The 25,216-nt window shown below is 44.1% G+C and overlaps 1 protein-coding gene across 2 annotated transcripts; it reads right to left on the reverse strand.

The window, feature by feature from the left end:
- Positions 1 to 10,290: 10,290 nt before the first annotated feature.
- On the reverse strand, positions 10,291 to 11,085 carry LOC126502963 (chromatin target of PRMT1 protein-like). 2 transcript variants are annotated; one of them, XM_050144380.1, is made up of 3 exons: positions 10,761 to 11,085; positions 10,629 to 10,694; positions 10,291 to 10,484 (listed from the first exon to the last, which is right to left on the reverse strand). In XM_050144380.1, the coding sequence occupies exons 1-3, from the start codon at positions 11,083 to 11,085 to the stop codon at positions 10,291 to 10,293; spliced, it is 585 nt and encodes a 194-aa protein (XP_050000337.1). The 2 variants fall into 2 exon arrangements, with proteins under 2 accessions (XP_050000337.1, XP_050000336.1); XM_050144379.1 differs by having other exon boundaries at positions 10,291 to 10,694.
- Between the last annotated feature and the right edge of the window lie 14,131 nt (positions 11,086 to 25,216).

Genomic DNA, 25,216 nt, shown 5'->3' on the forward strand with positions numbered 1-25,216 from the left:
CTCTGCCACTCCAGTCCCCAGAGGATGGTCTCCCCTCTCCCCTTCCCCCCTTTTCCCATTTACTTTCCCCCAATAAGAAAAACTCTCCATCTGAGCTCGGTCGCATGGTGTCTTTCTCTCATGCGCCACTATTTTTTTTTTTTTTAATTACAACACTCCTTGTTTCCCTCTTGTCCCCTAGCCATCAGGTAAGCAGTTTTTCTCTTAGTATATTCCGACTATGAGGTGCTGCTACCATGTTCCCAACCCAAAGCAACGACAAAGACTGAAACCTCCCAACTATCAGCCAAAACAAAACTTTTCTCTTTATATGTTAACTCTTGTATTTTTAAAAATAGATTTTTAAAAATTTAATATGTGTGTATGGTTTTAGAATCTCTGTGAGAGTGTGTACATGCATTTGGAGGTCTGAGGATAGCCTTGAGTCGTTGTTGGTCTCACCACCCACCTTGTGTGAGACAACTTCTTGTTTGTGACGGGTGTTGTGTGATATTTTGATTGTGTTCTGACCAATAAAACTTGCTTGGAGTCCGAGGGCAGAGCCAGCCATTAGCTGACAATAGAGGTTTGGAGGACTGAGGACAGAGAGGAGACAGGCAGTGGTAAGGTGGGCCTGAAAGAGGATCCTGGCCCTTTCGGATGGAGGAATGGAAGAGGTGGGAACTAACTGGCGGCCGCTCCCTCATCTCTAATAGTTCAGGTGCTTACTCCAATATCTGACTCCTGATTTTTTATTGATAGAGATTAGATTAACACTTCGTGTGGGCATGTCCACCATGGAGTTGGATCAGAGTTCCAGTCGAGCCTGGCAGAATCAGTCTTCTATCCCGGATGGCAGAAATTCGCCAGCTTTCGGGCACTTCCTTCCAGGATGGAACGTAGTAGGAATGTAGGAACGTAGCAGGCAAAGCTGCCCTCTCAGGCCACGGCAGAGATATGTGGGAGTCCTTAGCAATCATAACATGGCTGACTGAAACTGGTTTCTCAAGAAGATTAGGGCAATTTCAGAGTGGGGTAAGACGAGACAAAGCTGAGAGATCTCCTTAGGAGTCTGTGGTCACACCTGTTTGTGTCCCCGAGATGGGAAATGGCTTTTATGGAAAGTGTATTTCTAATATTCAAGGAAGAATCAGCAAGCTTCTGCAGGCCTCTCTGAATTTCCAGTGGGTCAGCAAAAAGTCAACAAAAAGTTGACCAGTCCCTTCACTTGCCCACGGCAGTCAGATGCTCACTTACAGGGAAGCAAAGGAAAGTCTACACCAGGAAGACTTCACTTTTGGCTGCTGTAAGGTCTCAAAAACAGTGTGTGACTAACAGTTCTGAGCTGCTGAGGCACCTTGAGGGGGAGTCTGTGCATTTTATGAGACTGGGAACAAGGTGTCAGGAAGGAGGAATAAAAGGTGTGCCTGTTGTTTGAGTAAAAGAAGCCAGTATGAAAACCTGTGTTCTCTAAAGCACAGCTCTGAGTGTGCTTTTTCTCCTGCGTTGCAAAATTCCCATTAATTTTCCAACTCTGATCCATTGGCAGCTGTAGAGTGTGTTGAGGTTTCTGAGGCCCACACAGGCTGCTGAGGATCACTCTGTGCCCCAGGTGCCCCCAGTCAAACAGAAGAAGCAGCATCTCCCTCAAGCAGAAATTCGCCAGCTTTCGGGCACTTCCTTCCAGGATGGAACGTAGTAGGAATGTAGGAACGTAGCAGCCTGTAAGTCTGCAAACACTCTGGAAAGAGTGCTCACAGCCTCGTGACTGAGGGGAATTGCAGGTTGGGGGCTGGGATTCGTGGATTCTGTTCTCTTCACCACACTCCTCAAGCTGTCCTGCCTGTTTTTGTGTTTTTTTTTTTTTTTTTTTTTTCCCTCTCAGAATATGGCAAACACTCTGGGGTTCTTGACTTGGTCTCTTCGCAGCTCTGGGACTCTAGAATCTTCTGGGCCCTGCTGTCCAGTTGAAACCTGACTAGGACACTTCACTTGAAGTTCTTGAGGTAGAGCCACTTCCTGGGGGTTTTAGAACTTTGAGTATATACAAAACTTCGATTTACACTATGTGAAGTCATGGGAAAATTTATTATCTTACCGAGGAGACATCCAAAGGTAGGGCGGAGTCCAGAAACGCAGTTGGTCACTAAGAAATAGGCTCTCTCTTTCACTTCCGTGTCCTAGAGTGGTTTATCATCTTGATATGACCTAGAATTACCTAGGAGACAAGCCTCTTGGCACACCTGAGAAGGATTATCTAGTTTTGGTTCATAGAGGTGGGAAAACACAACCTCTGTAGGTGACACCATTCCTTGGGCTGAGGTCCCAGAATGACTTCAAAGGAGAAAGCTGACTCATAATAATCATCAGTCTCTCTTTGCTTCCAGAGAAGTAAATGTGACCCGCTGCCTCAAGCTTCTGCCGTCTTACTTCCTCACGTGATGGTCTTGCTGTGATGGCTAGTATCACAGGATCTATGCTCACCCAGTAAGGCACACCTGTAAGGGACTATTTCCTTTAGGCCAGTGTCTGGGCATACCTGTGAGGATGACCTGCAGCAGGCCAATTGAAGGAGATCTCCCCTAAAGGAAACGACCAGCTGGTTGCCTTGACTTCCCCACCATGATAGACGTTAAACACCCCAAACAAACCCCTCCTTCATGAAGGTGATTTTTCTCACACTGTTTTATCACACCAAGGAGACAACTAAATGAAGAATACAGCTTGACTCCCAAACTCTGCCACAGTGGAGTGTGTGGCGTGAATCAGCATGGCTAACTTTTTGTCAAGAGCACTCAAATGACGACAAGTTCCTTTCTTTCATCCGTTTCTTTTTTTAAAAAAAAAGATTGAAATCATTTATTTATTGTATGTATAAGGGGCATGCATGTGGAAGTCAGAGGAGTTGGGAGACCCGTGCCTTTCTGCACGGAACCGTCTCATGGGCTCTGGGACTGAGCTGCCATCTCACAGCTCTGGGACTGTTCTTTCACAAATACTGCTTGTATTTACGCTTCATCTCCCCGTCTTGTGGGAGCTACAGATTCACTGCTCACTGCACCTATATCATTCCTCACCAGCCAACAAGGATAATATAGTCAGTATCTCATCTGTTGGACTGTTACAAAGCTAAAGCAAGATTCTGGTCCTGAATGCACTGACGGGGAGGAACACAAGTCAAATAATCCCAAAATGACCCTGAAGAGAGTGTTCTAAGGTTTTTCTTTATTAAAAATTGTATCAATATACAAAATGTCTTAAACAGAGGTAGAAACAAGCATGCATACATTCTGACAAAATAACTTTGCATAGGTGTACAAATATTATAAACAGAAATAGGAGCATATTTAAGATAGCAAATGTAATTCGAACCTGTATCAATATACAAGAATCTATATCAATGTATATTGTCTGTAAATAATAGCTCACAAGTATTCACTCTATTACTCACTATTATTATTATTAGTGTGAGTAAGCTTACACTAATCTATCCCATTCAATTTTCCCCTTTTATTTTTTTTTTTAAAAAAAGAGATCTCTGAGCCTACATAATTTCACCCCAAACCCCAACCCTATACCAGTAATAATCAACCCCTAAATGATGTCCTTAATCCTAAGGACAAATTTTGTTGGGAGAGGGGGCATCTTCTTTTAGAATTACTTCCAGCTGTCATGGGGGTAATGAAGATCTAGCATCTTAGATTCAAGTATACAATGCTGTCTTAAGTGTGGTTACCTGCTCCCACAGTTATTCACCTTCCTTATTCCACAGCTGAAACGTTGTAACTCTGATCATTGCTTCCCACTGCCGCCTTCCCCCACCCACATCCCCTTGACTCTGGGTAGCCAGCATTGCATCTCCCAAATGCTCCAACCTCTTCCTGAACATTCCCTCACTGTCCATGCTGACATTTCCCTTGCTCTTGTCCATGGGGTTAGAGAATAGTGTATAGTACTATCTATAAGAAACCTTAAAGATACACATTGATTTCACATGTGAGAGAAATCACAGCAGTGTCTCTGCGACTGGCTTGCTTGACTTAGCACAGAAGATGATTCAATTCAAACAAGTTAAAGACAGAAGTAAGGGAATCAGTGCAGGACCCAAAGAAGAAAGCCAGGAACACAGATGGCAACCAACAACATGCAAGAAAGGTTCAGCGAGGATCTTGAGGTTTAAGAAAGGCCGATCATTGTGGTGCATGCCTTTAATCCCTGTGCTTTGGAGGCAGAGACAGGAGGATCTCTGTGTGTCTTGGCTAGATTTTTGCCAACTTGACACAAGCTAGAGTCATATCAGAAGAGAGAACTTCAGTTGAGAAAATGCTTCCATAAAATTAGAATTAGTAATCAGCCCACTGTGGTTAGGGCCACCCCTGGGCTGGTGGTCCTGGGTTCTATAAGAAAACAGCCTGAGCAAGCCATATGGAGCAAGCCAGTAAGCAGCACCATTCAGGGGCTCTGCATCAGCTCCTGTCTCCAGGATCCTACACTGTTTGCACTCCTGTCTTGACTTTCTTCCCCGATGAACAGAGATACAGAACTGTAAACCAAATAAACTCTTCACTTCCTGGTTTGCTATCTGGTCAGTGTTTCATTGCAGCAATAGAAACCCTAACTAAGACACTGCAAGTTCAAGGCTAACTTGGGCTACATAGCAAGTTCCAGACCAGCCAGAGAGTTAGATAGAGAGACCCTGTTGGAAAAACCATCCAAAAAAGTCAAAAAGAAAAGAAAGAAAAAAATTAGAAATGTAAAGAAAAGGATTGCAAAAAACCTCAATGATTCAAGTAAAAACTATAGTGGAAAGAATTGCTAATAGACTTGGCCCAACAGTGGAAAAAATATCAGACGGAAGACATGGACGAAAGCATCCTATATTCAAATAACGATAAGGAAAAAAAAAGCAACATTACCAGAATGTCCGAGAATTCTGGGAGATGATTAGAATCTACAGAATAGGAGAAGAAGCTGAGCTAGAAGGATAGAGAATCTCTTAACAGAAATCATAACAGAAAAGTTTCCAATTTTAGAGAAAGTAGACACCCAAACACAAGATGAATTTAGGGCTTCAAATAGACACAACAAAAATCTCTGAGAGACATTGTAGAAGAGACAAAAGAAATAGTATGAAAAACAGTATTAAAAAGACAAAGAAAAGAAACAGTATCAAAAGCTATAAGGAAAAGACAACTCAGCTCCTCCGAGAAGCTAAGGTGGGGAAGTAGGACGCGGAGGAGGATGGGGGAGTCCGGAAGTGGGTATGGGGGTCTCTGAAGCTGGAATTATAGGCCATTATGAGCCACCCGAGATGGGTGCCGGGGACTGTTCTAGGTCTTTTGCCGGAAGAGTATACACTCTTACCTGTTGAGTTACCTTTTCAGTCCCATAATGACTATAATTTATGAAGATCACCAGCAGACAAGAAAAAAAGAAGAAAAATTATGCAAATGTACCCCCTCCCCACTCCATTTCCCCTTCCCTATAAAAACACTGTAAATTGCCGAGAGTCTTCTGGTGACTTCTTGCATTTGGCACCGGTTTGATTGGTTTTGGCACCCGTAGCGGAGTGACTCATGAGAGAATACTGTGGGGCTCCTTCCTCGCAGATGGAACGGTGCTGGCTAACCCAACGGCAGCAATGCCGCATGCTTATAATACTGCAGGAATTTGCTGCTGGTGGGCCAATGAAAACAAACACGTCCGAGCAAAGAGAGCCCAGTGAATACAGAGTTGCAAGAGGATAAAAATTAAAACACACATGGCCATTTAATGTGCAGTCAAAAGGGTGGAGGTGGAGACTCTTGTGTCCTTTATTGAAATATACAGTGAGATGACCCAGCAAGTAGATGCTGTCTGCCAGTGTGCGCTTAGTTGGTCTTCCTCTTCGGGCCCAGGCCTTCAGGAGGTAAGCGGTAGGCTCTACCAGGTGTTCCCCCTCCAACATACGCTGTGTGTCCCATCACGATGTACCCCAAAACACTGTGTACCCACATGTCTAAACACAATGAAGCCAAGATACCATGAACTGGAACCTCCCAACCAAAGCCCAAATCCAATTTCTGTCCTTTAATTTCCCAAGTGTTTCTTCACAGCAGTGGCAACCCGTCTGACCTACTGCTGTTAAATCTTTTGTTTTCCTTTTCCGGTACTCATTAAATGTTGTTGTAGTAAAATGCATAAACATAAATTTTCTCTTTAATCATTCTACATGTATGACTGGCTGAGACTGATTTCATGCTATGGTGCAGTCCTCACCACTTCCTTTGACAGCCCCTTTTCTCTACCCCAAGTACACTGTCTATCCATAAAGCGGTAACTGTCCATTCCACCCTCCCCCAGGCCTTCCTAGACCCTAGTGCTCTCTGTATGAATCTGCTGATTCCAGAAAGTTTTGTAAGCAGAATCACATAGTATATGTGTTCTGCTTGTTTAATTCATCACAGTGTTTTCTTTTTTGCATGAATTTATGCCTGTGGAATGCTTGTAAAGGTGCCTGTACATACATGTACAAATGTGTTAGTGCAGATGTAAGACAGAGGTGGACACAGGATGTCTCCCTCTAAAAAATTGCAGTCTGTCTTTCTCACTCTTACCTTTTTTTTTCCCCTTTTGGAGACAGGCTTTCTCTGTGTAGCTACATTTGTCCTGTGTCACACTTGATAGTCCAGGCTGAACTTGAACTCACAGGGATTTGCCTGCCTCTGCCTCCAAAGTGCTGGGATTAAAGGCACGTGCAACCACCGCCCTGCCCTCCAACACTCTAACGATCAGAAAAGGAAATTAAGACGATAGTTCAGAGAAGCATTCAAACGAGTAAAATACTTAGTGATGAGTCAGACCAAAAAATTATAAAATTTGTACTCTGAAAACTGCAAACTATGCTCACTAAAAACAAAATAGCAGCAACAACAACAAGAAAAATGATCCTAGGGGCTAAGGTGGTTCAGGGGTTAAGAGCACTGGCTGTTCTTACAGAGGACACAGGGTTGAATTCCAGTTACACGACTGGTTGAAATGTCTATACTTTTAGTTCAGGGAATCTGACTTGCTTCTTCTGGCCTGCTCAGGAACTGCAAGCATGTGGTGCAAAAACAAAGGCAAAACACTTGTATGCACAATACTTTGAAACAAGATTAATAAAAACTCAAGGTCATAAAATGGGGTTCAACCTCAAATTCGAAATGCAAAAGAGAGCAACTGGCTCAAACACATACTTCAGTCTGAAATGGCAACCTAACATTAAAAAACAATCTCATTTTGACACTGAGTGTCTGAGAGAGGTCTCCACCATTTTATAATCCATTCTAAGACTGGGATTAAGAGAATGCACCACAGGGATTAAAGGTGTGTGTTGTACTGACCACAGGGATTAAAGGTGTGTGTTACCATAAGCTGGTCTATAAGGCTGATCAGTGGCACTATTTTACCCTAAGATCTTCAGGTAACCTTAAATTATTAAAAAAAATTGAAATGTCAACACATATTCACTCTTAGTCTAAAAAAGGGCTAAAACAAATATAAGAAAATTATATACAATAAGTACAAAGACTATATACAACATGTACAGGAATTAAATATAAACAATGTCTAGAAATTTCCATTTGACAAATTGAGAACAAATATTTCACATCTAGCCTATCTATTTGGGTTCAAAGTCTTCTGGCTAATTGACTTTCTATCATAATTTGCTTTCTGCGTCTGAAAAATTAGAACTATAGCTATCAAATCCTCAACTCCCTCAGAGACCCAAGAAGGAAATAACAGGAACTGAGTAAGCAGGAGGTGCAGGCAGGCGACTTCCAATCCATGAAATGACAGAAAACAACTGTCTGCCCGTACAGTAACCCAAACAGTGTTTCTGGTAGCATCGGGGCATCCATCTTCAGCCTTCGGGCCTAGCATATTCGACAGGCTTTTCTGTGAAGGAGGATTTTCTGTGCCCTGCTTGTCTTTAGGACAATGTCATGTGGGCAGTTGAGACAAGGACAGTTTTTGCCCGATGGCTTAATTTTTGCCTCAGAGAAAGTAAACTCCATGTGGAGTTTCCTCCATGTCCATCATCTTCTCTGAAGTAGATTGCAGCTGCAAGAAGCAGACATGTCTCATTGTCACAAAGAGAAGTGTACAAGGAGCTCTGGGCCGCAATCCTGCCGCCTGGCTCCCAGCCGCCTGGCCAGCTTAAGCCCCGAAATAACAACTCACAAACTATTTTCTTTTAAACACTGCTTGGCCCGTTAGTTCTAGCCTCTTATTGCCTAATCTCACATCTTGATTAACCCATTTCTAATAATCTGTGTTGCACCGCGATGTGGTGGCGTACCAGGAAAGATACAGCATGTCGGACCTGGCTCCATGGCGCCTGCTCTGGAGCAGAGAGGCATGGCGTCAGGCTCACTTCCCTTCTTCCCAGCATTCTGTTCTTTCTACACCACCCACCTATGTCTGACCTTTCAGGCCAAGCAGTTTCTTTATTAATTATTCAATGAAAGCAACAGATAGACATATGACCTTCCCACCATCAGAGAACAACCAAGGTTATTAAAACATTTTAATAATCGTATTCTGTAGATCTCTGAAGTGTTTGAAAATTACCTATCCTTCTAATTTATATCATTGTTTAACCATGAAAATATACCTAGTATGACTATAAGCTCAATTGTACTAGGTGATTAACTACTAACCTATAATTCTTTATTATACTAAACTGTTAACTGATAATAATATTTTCCAAAGTCTAGAAATTTATATTAATTTATATTAAATGAGCTGTAGAGGTACAATAGCTCAGACAAGATTGGAAATGTATGTAGAGCATGTTTTACTAAAAGTGACCCCAAGTGTGTATCAATATACAAAATTTGTATCCAATATACAATACTAAACCAATGCAAAACACTTAAATAGGTGCTAAAACTGGATCAATAATCTTTTTTTATTTTTTTCACTTTATCTCTCTCTGTCTCTGTCTCTCTGTCTCTCTGTCTCTATCTCTCTCTCTCTCTCTGTCTCCTTCTATTTCACCACTGTGCGTTTCTGAGCCAGGGTTTCTGAGTAACAGTAGAACCTGTCTGGGAACTTGCTTTGTAGACCAGGCTGACCTTGAACTCATTAAGACCTGCCTGCTTCTGCCTCCCAAGTGTAGGGATTAAATTGATTGACAAGAAGGCCCAGGCTTTGTTTTTCAAAACAAAAACTTTGGATCTAACCAAATATGCTTTGCTTGGATTTTCCCTAAGCATTATCCACAATAAATTGTAACTAACACATTACACAAACACCAACATCCATAATCCATTTTTGGGTGGAGGGGAAAAATGTGCATAGTTTTCTAGGCTACTTCCTAATGATTGGGTGCTGATAAATTTGTTGTATGAGACAACAGTTTGTTATAACGAGCCAGATAAAAAGGGTTCCACTGAAACGGAACAGCTGACAAATTATTGTTAAAATTAAACCTTCAAGAGGTTAAAAAAAAGCGATTTATGTAGATTGAACCAAGACTGGTTCTGGACATAGGTAACTGCAAGTCATCAGGAGCAGCTTAGGACTCTTTCCCAGCAGTTAGGTTGTAAAGCTTCTCCTAGCCCAGTCTCTTTGGCCACCACCAATGGATTCTCTCACACTAAATGTGAAAAAAATCTCTTGGAAATGACAGAAAGGCCAAATAAGTTAAAAAATGTTATTTTAGGGTGGAAATTCTACACATCCGGCTCAGCATGTCCTATGCAATGTCAAAGACTAAATCAAAGTGGCTACAATGTGTATGCCGTTCCTGACTCAGGAGCACTAAAAACATTTCCAAATTACCACCTTCACCCTCAACATAGCACACACACCTTCAGTTTTGCTGTGAGCAGACAGCTTTTAAGGAAGGTGTAGAACTCTAACCCAGAGAGCTCACATCAGTGAGAAATCTGGCTGCTTCTGGGAACTCTTTCTGGGATCATAAAGGTGATTAGAAGGAATATTAAACTACCTCCTATACAGCAGGTGAGGCAGAGACTGGAAAAAAGTTCTCCTCACAGGGCCAAGGAATTAATGCTTAAACCCAAGTCTGGGTGATTGGATAAACAACAAAACAAACTCAGCCGAATCAAGGGAAAATGGGGTTTATTTCACAGAGCATCGAAAGGTAAACGGAACAGACGAAAGGCACCCATTGGTGGCAAGGGAGTCCACAACCCATGGTGTGAGTCCTTCCGGCCTCAGTCAGAGTCCTTCTCATGGGTGCTCAAGGCTATTTCTTCATAGGCACAGCTGTAGTGACTTCCCGAGAGTCTAAGAGGCAGGCGGGCAGGCGGGCAGGCTTCAGTCATGAGTTTCAGAATCTTTCTGTGCCATGTAGGCATCCAAGTCAGCATCGAGGCGTGCTTTAGTTTTGGCCATGTATGCATCCAGTTCTTTGTCCAGCTGCTCCTTGGTCAATGCAGGGCGAGTGCGGGCACCTCTGCCTCGACCACGCCATCCAAAGTTCCCTCTTCCCCGACCTATCACAGCCAGACCTCTACCACCGACTCCACCACGACCCATAGCTGCACGCCCGCGGCCCCTTCTCCCAGGACCTCCACGACCTGGAACAGCACCACCTCTTGATTCCATTCGTGGGGCAGCAAAGTCTTGTTCACCGCGGAGGAGTGGGCTTCGACCTTGGAATGACAACCCGCCCCTTGGCAGGCTTCTGGTGGCAAGTCCCCCACGTAGTCCTCCTCTTCCTCTTCCTCTTCCTCTTCCTCTTCCTCTTCCTCTTCCTCTTCCTCGGCCTTGGCCTCGGCCTCGGCGAAGGCCTCCCTGGATCTTGGGTAGGCCTCGCCCTCCAATTGCTCCCCTGGACAGGTCACCTCTGGGTAGGCCTAAGGGAGCCTGGATGTTCCACTTGTTACCCAGGCGATGCTTAAGTTTGAATGCTGCCCGGTCAAAGGGTCTATTCTCCATCTGCTGGGCTAGTCTTCTGTTTCTGGCTCTGCCTTGCAGCTGCCGCTGCAGCGAAGTCCGAATAGTCGCTGGCGTGGACTGTTTGTTCTCCAGCAGACTAGTAAAGCGCTCATTTCGAGTAAAGTTGCTGGTTCTTCTCAGCACCACTTCCCGCCCTGACTGTGCACCCATCTTCAGATCCTGAGACTCGAAGGAGATGGACCTCAGGGCTCCTCTCGCTGCCGCTGCGGGCGGGTTTGCTGAATTTGAGCTGACAAGAACCACTCGGGTTTATTTGGTGGGTGCTTGGGTTTGGCGCTTGCCTAAAGGGTATGATGCGAAGCTCACTCCTGGCGGCTTGGCTATCCAGTCCGCCGATATTTTTGCTTGTCTGGCCCACCCTCTCCTTCCTTTGCTTTGTGCTAGTCCGTGCTGACAAGTCCAGCTCGCCACCTCCAAGATTCTCACAATGAGAATGTGTGTTCAAGAGAGGTCATCAAGCCTTTTTATATTCTCCTCTAGGGGTGGGTCTAAAGGTATGCACCAATGGGATTAGGGTGTGTGTTAGGGTGTGGCTACTGGGATTAAAGGTGTGTGTTTCTAAATCTGCTCATTAGGGCTGATCCATGAGACTCTTTTACTCTCAGATCTTCAGGTAATCTTTATTTATTAAAATACTATTGAATGTCACTATGTCTAAAGAAAAAAGAAGGCTATTAATAATATGCTTATATATAATATGTACAGGCAATAAATACATCAATAGCACCCAGTCCATTTGCATTTGACCAATTCAGAGAAAAGATTTCACATCCAGTCTATCTATTTGGGTTCATAGTCTTTTCCCTAATTAACTTTGTATAATAATTTGCTTTCCATGTGTGGAAAACTAGAACTATATCTATCAAATCCTTAACTCCCTCAGAGACCCATCAAGGAAATAATAGGAACTCAGTAAGCAGGAAGTGCAAGCAGGCAACTTCCAAACCGTGGGATTACAGGAAACAGCTGGCTGCCCTGATAGTCACCCAAACCAAGTTCCTGGGCAGCATTGGGCCGTCTGTCTTTAGGGGCAACAATCTGCACATGGAAGTCAGAGCTTGATGTTAAGTGTCTTCCTCAATTACTTTCCACCTTATTTTTTGAAGCAGCATCTAGAGCTAACTGATGGGCTAGACTGCCCCCTGAGATCTCCCTATCTCTTCTTACAAGTGCTAGTATGACAACCATGCACTGCAGATACCCAGGTTCCATTCAGGTGCTTGAGGTCCAAAAGCAGGAACTTGTGGCTGTGCAGCAAACACTTTACCCCCTGAGTCACCCCCTGACCTGAAACAGGGCTTTAAAAAACACACTAGATGGGGAAAAAAGCTAAATATGTATATATACAGGGAACGGAGGAGATAGCTTAGTTGGTTAAGTATTTGACTGGCAATCAATTTTGAGTTCAATCCCTAATCCCTAACAGTGGCACGTGCTTGGAATCCCTGGTGGCGGCAGGGCATATCTCTGGGGATTGCATTCACCCAATTTAGTCTAATGGTCTAGTGCCAGGTGCTAGTAAGAGACCCTGTCTCAGAAAACAAGGTTAGACTGCTCTTTAGGAACGAACCCAAGTGGACCTCTGACCTCCACACATACCTGTACACACGTACACCCACACACCCTAAATGATAAATAAATAAATTTTAAATCTTTTAAGACTTAAAGACAGCTTGGCTTGCCACATTTTCCCTCTCATAGTTCACTAGTCAAAGTCATTCATTCCTTTCCTTCCCCACCCCCCACCGAGATGGCCATCTTTGTGGTCAAAGTCACTTGAACAGAGTCCTATATATCCAGTTAATATACAGTGACCTTCTGTTCTTCCATGACCAGTTCTGCAGATCATGTAAATTCCATACAATCTGCATGGCCCCCTTGACTGATTGATTATCCAGTCGGGCTGATGTTGACCCTGGTGTGTATTCACTTTTGTGAAACTGATGATTGCCTCAAAAGTGGGTCTCTTTTGCATCCAACGGGCCTGAGCCTGGGAAGCAGTTTCCACTCAGCTCTGGGCTTTTCTCTGATTAAAAATACACTACCCTGTTTTTCTTGAATTTCAAAGATAAACTGATATAACTGTTCAGTAAGAAAGAAGTGTGTCAGGCTTCATGTGTGATTTCCAAGGAGGTTTGTGTCTGGTGGCAGGAGAAAAAGAGGCCATGAAGGTGGTTTTGGACAGGAACAGTAGGCTTCCACAAGGACAGGGGCTCTGGGTCTATGGGCTTTCTGAGTTCTGAAACATGTATGAGCATCCTGTTTACTAAAAGATGTCTCAGGAAGGTGTGCCAAGTGTTGCCATAGGATGCAGCTTCAGGGGAGGATACCAACAATACTTTGTAGGACCTCACTTTTGCAGTCAACACACGCTAGTTAAATCTACCCATGGCTGAAAGTCCGAGACCATGAATTTGATCTTGAGTGGACTCTTGGGAGCACCAACTGAAGCCTACCCAGTGACATCATAATTCCACTCACCCCAGTGCATGAACGTCCTGCCTCTCCTAATCTTGTGAATTTCCCTGAGTTTCTGCTCACTCTTAATCTAGTTCAGTGTTAACTCTAGCTCAGAGGTGCGTGAAGTGCTGTTTTAGGGTTTAACTTCATTGCTTCATTTGGCTTCCCTTTGAATTTATGTCCAAATCCGTGGGTCCCCATAAAAGCCAACAAAGGAGACCAAGTCCCATATGTAAAAGCAAAAAGTCTTTATTTTAATCAAGTTTGCAAACTCGGTCTCTCTGCATGTTCAACATATTGGAATATCCGGAGAGCCCCAAGCTCAATTAGAATTGGGTTTTTTATAGTAGTAAAGGTGGGGGTGAGGGATCTCTAAGGTTCAGGACCCCTGATTGGCTGACATTTGTTTAGGGGTGTCCTGGTGAAGTGCTGGCAGGTGTTTCTATTTACAGTGCTTGGAATGCCAGGAATTTCCTTTGAATGGTCAGTTCTTGGGTGGGGTCAGGTAATCTCCACGCCTGCCAGGCATTGTCTCAGGGTAAACTATTGAGACTCTAGACTCCATTTAAATTTATCGATGGCCAGAGTCCCAAGTGATAATGGTTGGAGGAAGTAAAGAACTCTCGTTTTGTCCAGACTTAGATTATCATGGCTGGCCCTCACAAACTCATTTGAATATTGGAAAGCTATAGCCAAAGAAGAGAACTTGCTTGAACTGAATTGTGCCTGAATTGAAAAACAGCCCCTGAGTCAGTTTTTGGGACTGGGTGGTTGGGACAGAAAAGCTCCATTTACAGTCCGCATTTTGTGAGCTCCTCTCCTCATTTTCATACACACTTGGGAGGCAGTCGGCACTATCTTTGCAAAGAACCCTTCCATGATCTTTCTGACAGCGTCTAGCAGGTCAGGATGTTTGCTAATCCATTGTTAACTGGACATTATGCCAGTTTCGTATCTTTCAAGTGCTTAACCACAAAGCTTGTTTACTCCCATGGTTACAGGGGCTCTTCAGGATAGATGGCATTGCATGCTCCCGTAAGTCTCATCTGAGAGGCTCCAAGTGTAAACGTTTGAGTTGGTTGAGACGTTCTTTCTTCTGAGAATATTAGTAACCACGAGACCGAAACTTCCAAGGTGAGTGTTTTTAGCTTCTCGGGGTTCAGACTTAAAAAGCTCTTCCTGCTAGGCAGAACAGTGAATACTAACTAACGCCATCCTCAGGTGCATAAACTCAGGGTGTTACTCTTTAATTGCTTCAAATTCAATACTATTCAGGTGCTACCATACCACATGGCTATTGGCCAGGTTTCATCCTGACAGAATCCCTAAATATTTTGTGTGTGGATCTAATGCATAATCTTTTGGTGTTTGTCCAAGCACAGAGGTAGGTATAACTCTTTACGGGAATTCCTAGAATCTAAACAGGCATACTCAGAGCTTAAACAGGGCCCCTACCCCAAAAGCCTTCATTGCCAACATAGCCAGAGTGCCCTCCCCCCACTGACAGGGAATTCTGGGAAGACAACTTCCCTTGGCATATCTTGTTACAAGATTAAACTGTGTAGAGAGAGTCTGGGGGAGAACTTAGAGGGAGAAAAATGGTTACTCACATTCCCTAAATTCTGTTATTGTTTTGGAAGCTTGAACAAACAAAGTGGTTGGTGAGGACTTCTCAGCTGAGCGACCCAAGGAGCAAGGAGCAAAAACAACGGACTTAACTGGAGGGTCTAGAAAATCAAACTAGTGAATGCAGTGTCCTAAAACACTGACATATATATACATGCTTGCATTTTGCACACACACACACACACACATGCATGCACACATGCACACAGACACGTATTGACATTTCAAAATTATGTGGAAGGAATTGATCTGTAATTATGTTGAACTGAAATTGGAAGTTCTTCTAGAGGATAATATTTCTGAAATGTGTGCTTTTATATTTGCACATATATCGCTACACATTTTGAACATACTCTCTAGGATCTCTGCTAGCTACTCCCTGCCACATATACAACAGACAGCGACAGAACCAGATGGGATACCTGCAATGGCCCACAGAGGAGAAAGGCAGCAGTAGTAAGGGGGACAATAGGAACCTCTCAAATAAAAGGTGGGATGCATACCAGTGTGGGGGAGGGATCAGCAGGGTCCACGAGGAGAACAAGGTGAGCACAGGTACAGAGCAGAGGACCTAGTACGAAGTGGGAACATTCAGGTAATGAGGTGGCCTGCAGTAGAGTCTGGGTGTCGGATGAGAAAAGGGCACTGAGAGGGGATAACGTCGTTCTAAACTGTAGCCAAACTTCAATGCCAGCTTCAAGAATATGGACATCTTGAAGGCATTGGGAATCCACAGGTGGTTTCTGTTGTGTTTAGGGATGTGGGTGCAGCCAGGGAGGGAAGAAGAGGTAATGCCGCGTGCAGATATGGCTGCGAGATGACTCAGCCCTGATGGGTGATGATCCGAGTGGGGAGAAAGAGAGAGAGGGGTAGCTAGGGATCTGCAGGCTGCAGTAGGCCAGGGTGAAGACATGAGCGCCCAGCACAAGGCTATCAGTTAGCACAGCTGTACTCCTGGAGTAGCGTGAACTCCGCCATTCCATCTTACCTCAGTTAATTCTTACCATTTTTTATGAAGTAGCTGCCTGACCGTCTTACAGAGAGATCCGGTGTCATACAATGTGTGAATGACAGGTGGGATTTAAACTCACTTTTACCACCACTTTAAGATCCTTGTTCAAAATACACTGTGGCACATTGGTATATATATTTTTAATGGCTAATAACTGCAGAAGCAGAGAATGTAGAAGAGGCTCTGCCTAGGCCGGGTTATCCTTGCATCCCAAGATCCTGGTCATAACCACCATTGTGTAAGCAACTCTGTAATCTGTTATCTTCCATTGGGATTTGAAGCAAAAGTCTCCTGTGCTGAGTCCCTGTTCATTCAGGCTTGTGGAGGTATAGACAGGCAGAGAGTCACAACATGTTTCAGGTTTGTGGGAAATTGCAGAGGACAAGACAGAAATCATAAAAGCACAATTGAATTACATTGTGTTGTGGCCCCTGGGATAACAGCTGTTTTCCAGGTCTACAATCCTCATTAGGAAATTAAAAACCCGAAGCTTCCCATCCGCAGCCTTGCACTGTTGGCCACGTGGTGACAGGAAGCCCTGTGTTTGTACAGGTGGGGGAGCGAGCAGCCTTGCAAGGTGGGTGGCTTGAAACTCTGCTGGGAGCCCAGGTGGGGTGTGTGAGGAAAAGGCAGTCCAGGAAGGGCTGTGTGCTCTGTGCTCCCTGTGCGAGGGAGGAGTGGAAGGTGGCCCTTACTGTGTTCCTGGGTCACATCAGGGCCACAGATTCAGTAAACCTCTGCACGAACAGACCCAGAAGGTTTTGGTCCTGGTATAAACTCGGTTCCCACTTCTAAACAAATACAGAAAAAGCACTACAGCATCATGAACCTTTGCACTGGCTGAAAGTAACCTCAACATTGAAAACACAAAAAGAAAGGCCATTCATTAAAAAAAAAAAAGCATTGAATTAAAACAAATTATGTATATTTAAAAAATTAAGCATATATTATAAAATTTTAAATATATCTTTGGAAGTATTAAACCACAATGTTATATATAACATTAAAATATGTGTGAGTGTATGTATAAATATGGATTTGTTTTAAAGCATAGAGAATAAATCGCAGATATCGAAAATGTAGCTCCCTCAGCCTTGGAGTTTGGGAGCCCATGATGTGGGGTGTGAAGATGGGGGGGATGGAGGCACAGTGCTGATGGCATTCTAGTTTCTGGGTTATGTGAGGTGAGTTTGCCCGACTGTAGGGGAATGGACATGTACTGAGCACATTTGGGAAAGTGAGGCTGTGAAGGCTGTGTGTGAAATGCATAAAACATGCGGTTTTGGCACGATATTCTCAACTTACAATGGGTGTTTTGGGACATAGCCTCATCTGAGGTTAAGGAGCATATGCAGAGCATAAAGCCAGGAAGAAACAGGTATTTTGACACAGGAATGCTTCAAGGGTTTGCAAGCAGGTGATTGTGGGGAGTGCAGGCCATTGAGTCTACCTCCCTGGTGGCCAAGGAAGAGCTAACTAGGGAGATATTTGACCTTGACCCCAGGAAAGGAGAGAAACAGTCACACAACCACCTAAGAGATGTTTGTGTTTCTTGTTTGTTTGTTTGTTTGTTTTGTCTGGGGTAAGAAACGGTGACCATTCGGGTCCTAACACAGAAAGCAGAAACGGCTGCCTCCCCAGCCATTTGAAGAGGTGCGGGTTGAATGGCTCCAGCCAGAACTCATTGTGTCATCTGAAAAGCTGAATGCAAGAGGAAAAAGAGAGGCCCCTTGTCTCCCCGAATTATCAAACATTTGGAATAACAGCAGGGTGCAGAAGCACCATAGGACCCTGTCAAGCTTAGGAGTCTGGGCTATTGCAAACACAAAGCAGGCTTGGTCTGCTCCAAGGAGCAGCAGAGAAACTGAAGAGATCTAAGAAGTGCTAAGGCTGATTAAGGCGACCTTAAATTTCACTCTGTGTGCAGCAGAGGCCATTGGCAGACTCTGAGGAGAGAAACAGTAGAGTGTGGTGTGCATCTAGAAGGTTCTCTGATTCTTGTCTGGGGCAGTAAGAAGGTCGGGGAGGATCTAATCTAGGTAGATGATGAATCACAACAATCACAAGAAAGAGTTCTACATAACACACTTTGGTCATAAGCAGGTTCAACTAGGTCGTCACGACCTCCCGCACTGGGAGTCTTCTGCATGTTCTTTGGTTTGGGTGATAATTGAACTGCTGTTGTGCTGGTGTGGATGTGGATCGTGTGCTGAGACAAATGGTAAGAGAGCCAGGCTGAAGGTGTCCTTTCCCTTCTCACTATCCTGACCTCAAATAACTTGATACCACATGAAAACAATCAGTAGAAAGAACAAAACTCACGACACGTGGGAGTTCCATGATGTAGAATTCCATTACGTTCTTTTTAAAGAGCAAAGGACTCCTGTCCATACTGTCTAAAGGTGTCCCCAAGAGGCTTCCCTCTTGGGGACTTCAGAATTCTAGCTGAGCCAAGAAGGAGGGCCAGCTCAGGAGTCTGATACAGTCGGTGGCCTCAATGAGGCAGGGACCTTAGTGGACACTCCACTGTTTTCGTCTCAGCCATGGCAGGGGTGCACATGATTGTACCTTTGAGCACAGAGCTCCTTGGAGTTAGAGGAGTGAGCTGAGGTCTCTGTCTTAAGAAGGAGGTAAAGGTGATAAAGACACAAAAGGAAGAAGAAAAGGAATAATAATCGGGCAAAAAGCTAGACAAAGGATATTAGATTCGGGGTTCTTGTTTTGAAAATAAAGAAAGGAGAAATGCTGTGGAATAAAGCTCTTGTATACTGAAAAGATTTGTTACTTGAATTGGTTTAATTAAACACTGATTGACTAGTAGTCAGGCAGGAAGGATAGGCAGAGTGACCAGACTAGGAGAATTCTGGAAAGAAAAAAGGCCAAAAGCAGTCATCAGCCAGACATAGAAGAAGCAAGATGAGAATGCCTTACTAAGAAAAGGTATCAAGCCACGTGGCTAAACATAGATAAGAATTTTTTTTTTTTTTTTTTTTTTTTTTTTTTTTTTTTTTTGGTTTTTCGAGACAGGGTTTCCTCTGTGGCTTTGGAGCCTGTCCTGGAACTAGCTCTGTAGACCAGACTGGTCTTGAACTCACAGAGATCCACCTGCCTCTGCCTCCCGAGTGCTGGGATTAAAGGCGTGTGCCACCATTGCCCGGCTATTATGGGTTAATTTAAGTTGTAAAAGCTAGTTAATAATAAGCCTGAGCTAATAATAGTTTATAATTAATATAAGTCTTTGGTACTGGATGGTTGCAGTACTGGGCAAGACAGAAACTTCTGTCTACACACACATACAAATATATTTTCTTTTAGATTTGTTTTATTTTTAGTTATGTGTGTTACATATCTGTGTGGATGCGTATGCACACCTCTGTGTGTGTGTGTGTGTGCATGCATGTGCATACTATATGCATGAGGAGCCCATGGAGACCAGAAGAGGGCCTCAGACCCCTTGGAGCTGGAGCTATAGGCAGTTTTGAGCCACCTGATAATGGTACTGGGAACTGAACTTGGGTCCTCTGTAAGTATAATAGCATTCTTAACTGCTGAACCATCTCTCTAGCCATATAATATGTCTCTTATTATGCCAGTTATGTTTTGCTGAAACCATAATTTTTAAAAGAAAAAGAGGAAGTAGATTAGAATTAACCAACTGCTTATGGACCCCATGAGCTTGAACATGGCTTTGTACCATTTGTGGCAAACATGATCCCTTGCAATTATGCAGCAACAGAAGAGGTCATTAATTTGCCTAAGGTCAACCATCTAGAAATGGAGGAATCGGGATTTAAAATCAAGTTCATACGCTTTTCTGTCTTGGAAAAGTAACCATAATAAGGATAGTTTCAAAGTATGGCAGTGGTTCCTCCCATCAAATCCCACAGGTGATGACTGGCTGACCCCTGAGGCTCATCGAAGGGGCTCTATACTGTTTTTCAGGCTACATCAGAGCAAGTCACACAGCTTCCATCTGATTCTCTTGGGGGGCTCACTGTTAGAATGTTTCCTCTGCAGATACTTCTTCTTGGGGGGGGGGAACTCATTGTTAGAATGTTTCCTCTGAAGATACTTCCTCTAGGAACCTGTCAGTCTTGAGAAGCCTGATCCACATGGAAAGGTCACATAACTTGTAAGTCTCAGATCTGATTGAGCAGCCCAGCCCAACTACCAGCCATGCAGGTGAAGAAGCCATCTTGAATGTAATCTTCCCAGCCCTAGTTATTCAGTCTTACCAAACAAAGCCCCAGATGCCATTGGGCAGAGATCAACCAAATCCTCAACCCACTGAATCCAAAAATATAATTTTATTCCACTTTATTTGGCATGGTTAGGCAGCAGCAGACAGTAAGACCAGCAATTTGCCTGGGTGGTTTAAACAGATCTGAGTCTGTATATCCAATATGACCAAGCAAGGTAAGCCATGGAATGGATTAATTGCAAGAATGACAGATTAATCCCTTACCTGTTATCAACTCTGGTCCCATTTTAGGAAATGTCATGTAGTTTCTTAAGTCCTATCAATTCAGTAAACTTCTTGGGTCAAACAACTAATGCATAGTCCTATAGAAAGTTGTAAAGTTAAACCAGTCTTTCTGGCTCATGTAGATCATTAAGGGCGGTTTTTTTTTGTTTTTGTTTTTTTCGAGACAGGGTTTCTCTGTAGCTTTGAAGCCTGTCCTGGAACTAGCTCTGTAGACCAGGCTCGTCTCGAACTCACAGAGATCCGCCTGCCTCTGCCTCCCGAGTGCTGTAAGGGCTGTTTTTGACACAATAATTCCTTGCTCTGTAGACTGTAAAGACATTTGGAATTGCATGGCTAATGATATTTCTCAATCTATAGCTGGTGGGAGTAATTTTAAGACAAAGTATTGGATAGTTTCAGTTTTTTTCAAAAGTAATATGTTTGGGGTGTATTTATTATAGAAGAAACATTGGTCAAATTGATATTTGTTCAGGAACCCAAACCATGACCAGATTGCTCGTGAACGTTTCTTTAGGGCATTGTGTAGTATGAAATTGCTTTCGATAAGCATGACACCCTGTAAACCTAATAAAGATGTATCTTTCTCCTGAAGCCTCCTTTAACTAAAAATACATTGCACTGATGGAGGAAGGTCATTGCTTAATTATAATAAACCAACTGCTTGGCCTCATAGCTTAGAACATAGATGGGAGGAGTAAACAGAATAGAATTCTGGGTGGAAGAGGGAGTGAGGTCAGACTCTGCTCTGCTCCCGGAGAGACCGGACAGCTCTGCTCTCTGGAGCAGAGACACCAGCATGGACGGAGGCTAGAATCNAGGGAGTGAGGTCAGACTCTGCTCTGCTCCCGGAGAGACCGGACAGCTCTGCTCTCTGGAGCAGAGACACCAGCATGGACGGAGGCTAGAATCTTCCCGGTAAGCGTACCTTGGGGTGCTTACACACATCATTAGAAATGGGCTAGTCCAGGTGAGAGAATTAGCCTGTAAGGGTTAGAGTTCATGGGCCAAGCAGTTCTTAAATGAATACAGTTTGTGTGTTGTTATTTCGGGCATAAGCTAGCCAAGCGGCCGGGGTGTTGGGGACGCAGCCCCACCGCCGCTCCTATTTCAACATTGCACTGAAAATTAAATGCTTGAATCAACTAGATTCAGGTCTCTGCAGTGTATTTTAAAAGTTCATGAGCATAAAAATCCTGATGGGGTGGTGCACGCCTGTGATTCCAGCATGGGGGGGAACTGGGAAGGTGGATGACGGGACAGGTAGATCCCAGGGTCTCTTTGGCTGGCTAGTCTAGCTAAAATAGTGAGAGCTAGGACTAGTAAGAGACTGGAGAGTGATAGAGGAAGACACCTGCTAGGTGACCTCTGGCCCCCTACACACACACACACACACACACACACACACACACACACACACACTCACACACACCCCACTCAGGGTTCATGAGCATAGAGATTCAAGCGTGAAATAGTGAAGCCACTAGCTCTGTGGCCAGGCTAGGCTACATATGCAGGACTGTGCCCCAGGCTTTCAGCACATGAAGGCGAGACACCAAGACAGCTTGAGCTTTCAAGGGGGAATATGGTTCTGGAGGAATCTAGACAGAGCTTGGGGAAACATCTGACACAAAAGCAGAAGAAAGGGAAAAGGTGCAATGGTTAAGAAAGCGTTAAGAACTATAATAATTTGAATGTAATTGGCCCCCATAAGATCTTAAGAACTGGCACTAGGAGGTGTGGCCTTGTTGGAGGAAATGTGTCACTGTGGGGGAGGATCTTAAGATCATCTGTGCTCAGGTGTCATGCCCAGTGTCATGGACTACTTCTTGTTGCCTGTGGGTCAGGATGTAAGACTATTAGTTCATTCTCCAGCACCATATCTGCCTGCAGGCCACCTTGTCCCACCATGATGATAGACTAAACCTCTGAAACTGTAAGCCACCCCCAATTAAATGTCTTCCCTTTATAAGAGTCGCCATAGTCTTGGTGTTTCTTCACGGCTATAGAACCTCTAACTAAGACAGAAGTTGGTACCAGGGACTGGGGTATTGTTATGATAGAACTGACCATGTTTTGTTTGGAAGAATTTGGACTTTGGGAGTTTGCACTAGCAATAAAAACCCTAAGACAGAGCCAAGAAGAAAAATACTGAGTACAAAGCAGAAGTGATCACGCAGAGTGTTCCTGTCACCAGCTACAGCTGTCTTCTCAGATCGCTATGGTGAAGCAGGACGCTCCTGCCTAGCCCTTTGGCCTCAAGCACCCCTTGTATTGCACAAATCCATGTTGATGGTGCTATGTGACTCCCACAAACTCCAGATTCCTTCTGTGAGTGTGCACTAAGGATTGTGGCAGAAACCCACATGAAAGACTCTGGTTAGCACAGTGATAAATCTTCTGGAAGATGAAATGGCTCTTGATGACTTCCATTCTGCCATCTGGACTGTAGCCATTTTGAATGTTAACTCTTTACTCCTTTTAATTGGTTGTGGCTAGTGTTGCTTGTGTCGTTAGATTAAAAATAAAACAGGGAAACCCTTCCCACTGCCACAAAGCTCACAGCCGGCCATAATGCAGCCAGAGGCTTGCTTTGTGAGCTGTTTAGGAATGAATCATCAGGCTACTTGAAGCCAGAGGCTCCAGTAAATCTAAACATTTGATAATGCTTGTTTTGGCTTCATTTAGTGGGTAATGTGAGATCAACCAGTCAAGCTCACTGCCATGCCAGAGCTGGGCGGCTTCTTACAAAAACAGCAGCATTTCCCTCCAGAGCCCAGGAACACCTGTGAAATAATGCAGTTTCTAGACTCAAAAGGGACGACCTTCCAATGAGGGATGGGAGTGTCTTTCAAGTCAAAGTTGACTTGGTTAAAAGCTCCTTGAGAGGAGCGTGGACCCCCAGTAAGTTGCCCATGCTTCTGAGGATGGCCAGGCCGACACCCATGCACGTGCAGGCAGCACCAACCTGACTCAGTCCTTTATTAAAGAAGGGGAGGAGAGGAGGAAGAAGAGACAAAATTAGGTGGGAGATATGAATGAAGAGGTCTAGGGAGAATTAGAGGGGGAAAGAGAGGCAGATGTGATCAAAATGTACTGTAAGCATGCATGGAATTCTCAAAGAATAAATAATTTCTTTAAAAGGTCTTTGAGATTTACTACTGGGTGTCATGCAAATTGTATCAATCAGAATGTGTACAAAATTGGGTTCCCTGGGAACAGCACTTAGAGATGAGGACTATGTGATTGATTAAAGACACTCATCCAGGGAAGCCCAGTCAGGCACAAATGGGGGAACCAGTAAAGCTGGCTCAGGGTGGTTTGAAAGTGTCCCCCAAAGTTCCATGTTTTAAAGGCTTGGTCACCAGACTGTGCTTCCTTTTGGAGGTTTGGAACCTGTGAAGTGGTGGAGTCTAGTGGAAGAAAGTGAGGTCATTGCAGGGAATGTCCTTTAAGAGAACACAGGGGCCCTGACACCTTCCTGTCTTTCTTTTTGCTTCCAGGCCATTGCTTGGCGAAGAGCCTCCTCTTTCAGACACTGGCACCATGATGGACTGCGCTGTCACAGGACCAAAGCGGCAGGGCCAAGAGACCATGAACTGAAATCTCTGAAGCCATGAGCCGCAGACATAAGCCCTTTCTCATCTTAAACTCGATTATCTCATGTCTTTTACGACAATGACAGAAAGGCACCATGTTGACATGCTGTCTTAGGTCAAGTGCTGTGAAGCCTGGTAGCAAAGGAACTGGGATGCCATTTAGTCTGTGATCAAAGCCCCTGTGAGTGCCACTGTGAATATAATCCAGGAGTCACTCAAGACTTGCAAAGGATGTGGGAGTTTATGTATTGTCATCCATGAGGCAGTTGTTCAGAAACTATAGCTGAGCACAGGTGAACTTTCAGCTCCCATTGGGGACGAATGGTTGTCGGATGCTCAAGCTTGTCCATGGTCCTCTCTCCTCAACCTCCAGCTTGAATGTTCTACATAAGAAGCCTGGGAAAGTTGGGTGTGTCTTCATCATCTGAGGAACTTGTGTTGTGTGTTAGCTGTTATAATATTCCTTACCATATCTGCAATGCCCTCCTTTCTGGTACAAATGAGAGAAATAATTTGGACACAGTTTATATTGAATGTTCAAGTTTTCGTGAATCCAACTATTTATGTGATGAACACCTACTGTGTGTTTTCGTGTCTTGGAGACACAGGACAGCAATGCAGCCTATGGATCTTCCCACATCCTCAGAACAAAGTTGAAGGCTGGAGAAGGAGAGATGAGAAAGGTGAGCAGGAGCCATACCAGGAAGCTTCTGGAAGATTGCCCTAAGTTCACTGAGTTTTCATGAGTCATCTCTCCCAGGGTCAATGTGTCTCTTGAATTAATACCAGCAACCGAATTCCTCTTGACTCCATTCTATGATACTCAGAGGTGATGAGGTGAGCTGTCGGGCACCTCACCCAGGAGCTCCAAATTAGAATGTTCTTGCAAACCACCCCTTGAAGGCATGGGCTGCATAGAACGCAGATTACTATATTCCTTTCAGTCTGTTATCTGCTTTCCTTGGCCTTTTCCTGAATTCTCTTAGTTTCTATGAGGCTGACACTTGCATAAAACAGGAAGAACTAAGTGCTGTGTTTTGTTTAAAATAAAACACTTTTATGATTCTAAAGTTACTCATTCTCCTCACATTTTTTTAAAAA

The sequence above is a fragment of the Alexandromys fortis genome, unplaced genomic scaffold, assembly GCF_014885135.2.
Source record: "Alexandromys fortis isolate MF-2015 unplaced genomic scaffold, M_Fortis_MF-2015_v1.1 scaffold_1, whole genome shotgun sequence".
Taxonomy (NCBI): domain Eukaryota; kingdom Metazoa; phylum Chordata; class Mammalia; order Rodentia; family Cricetidae; genus Alexandromys; species Alexandromys fortis.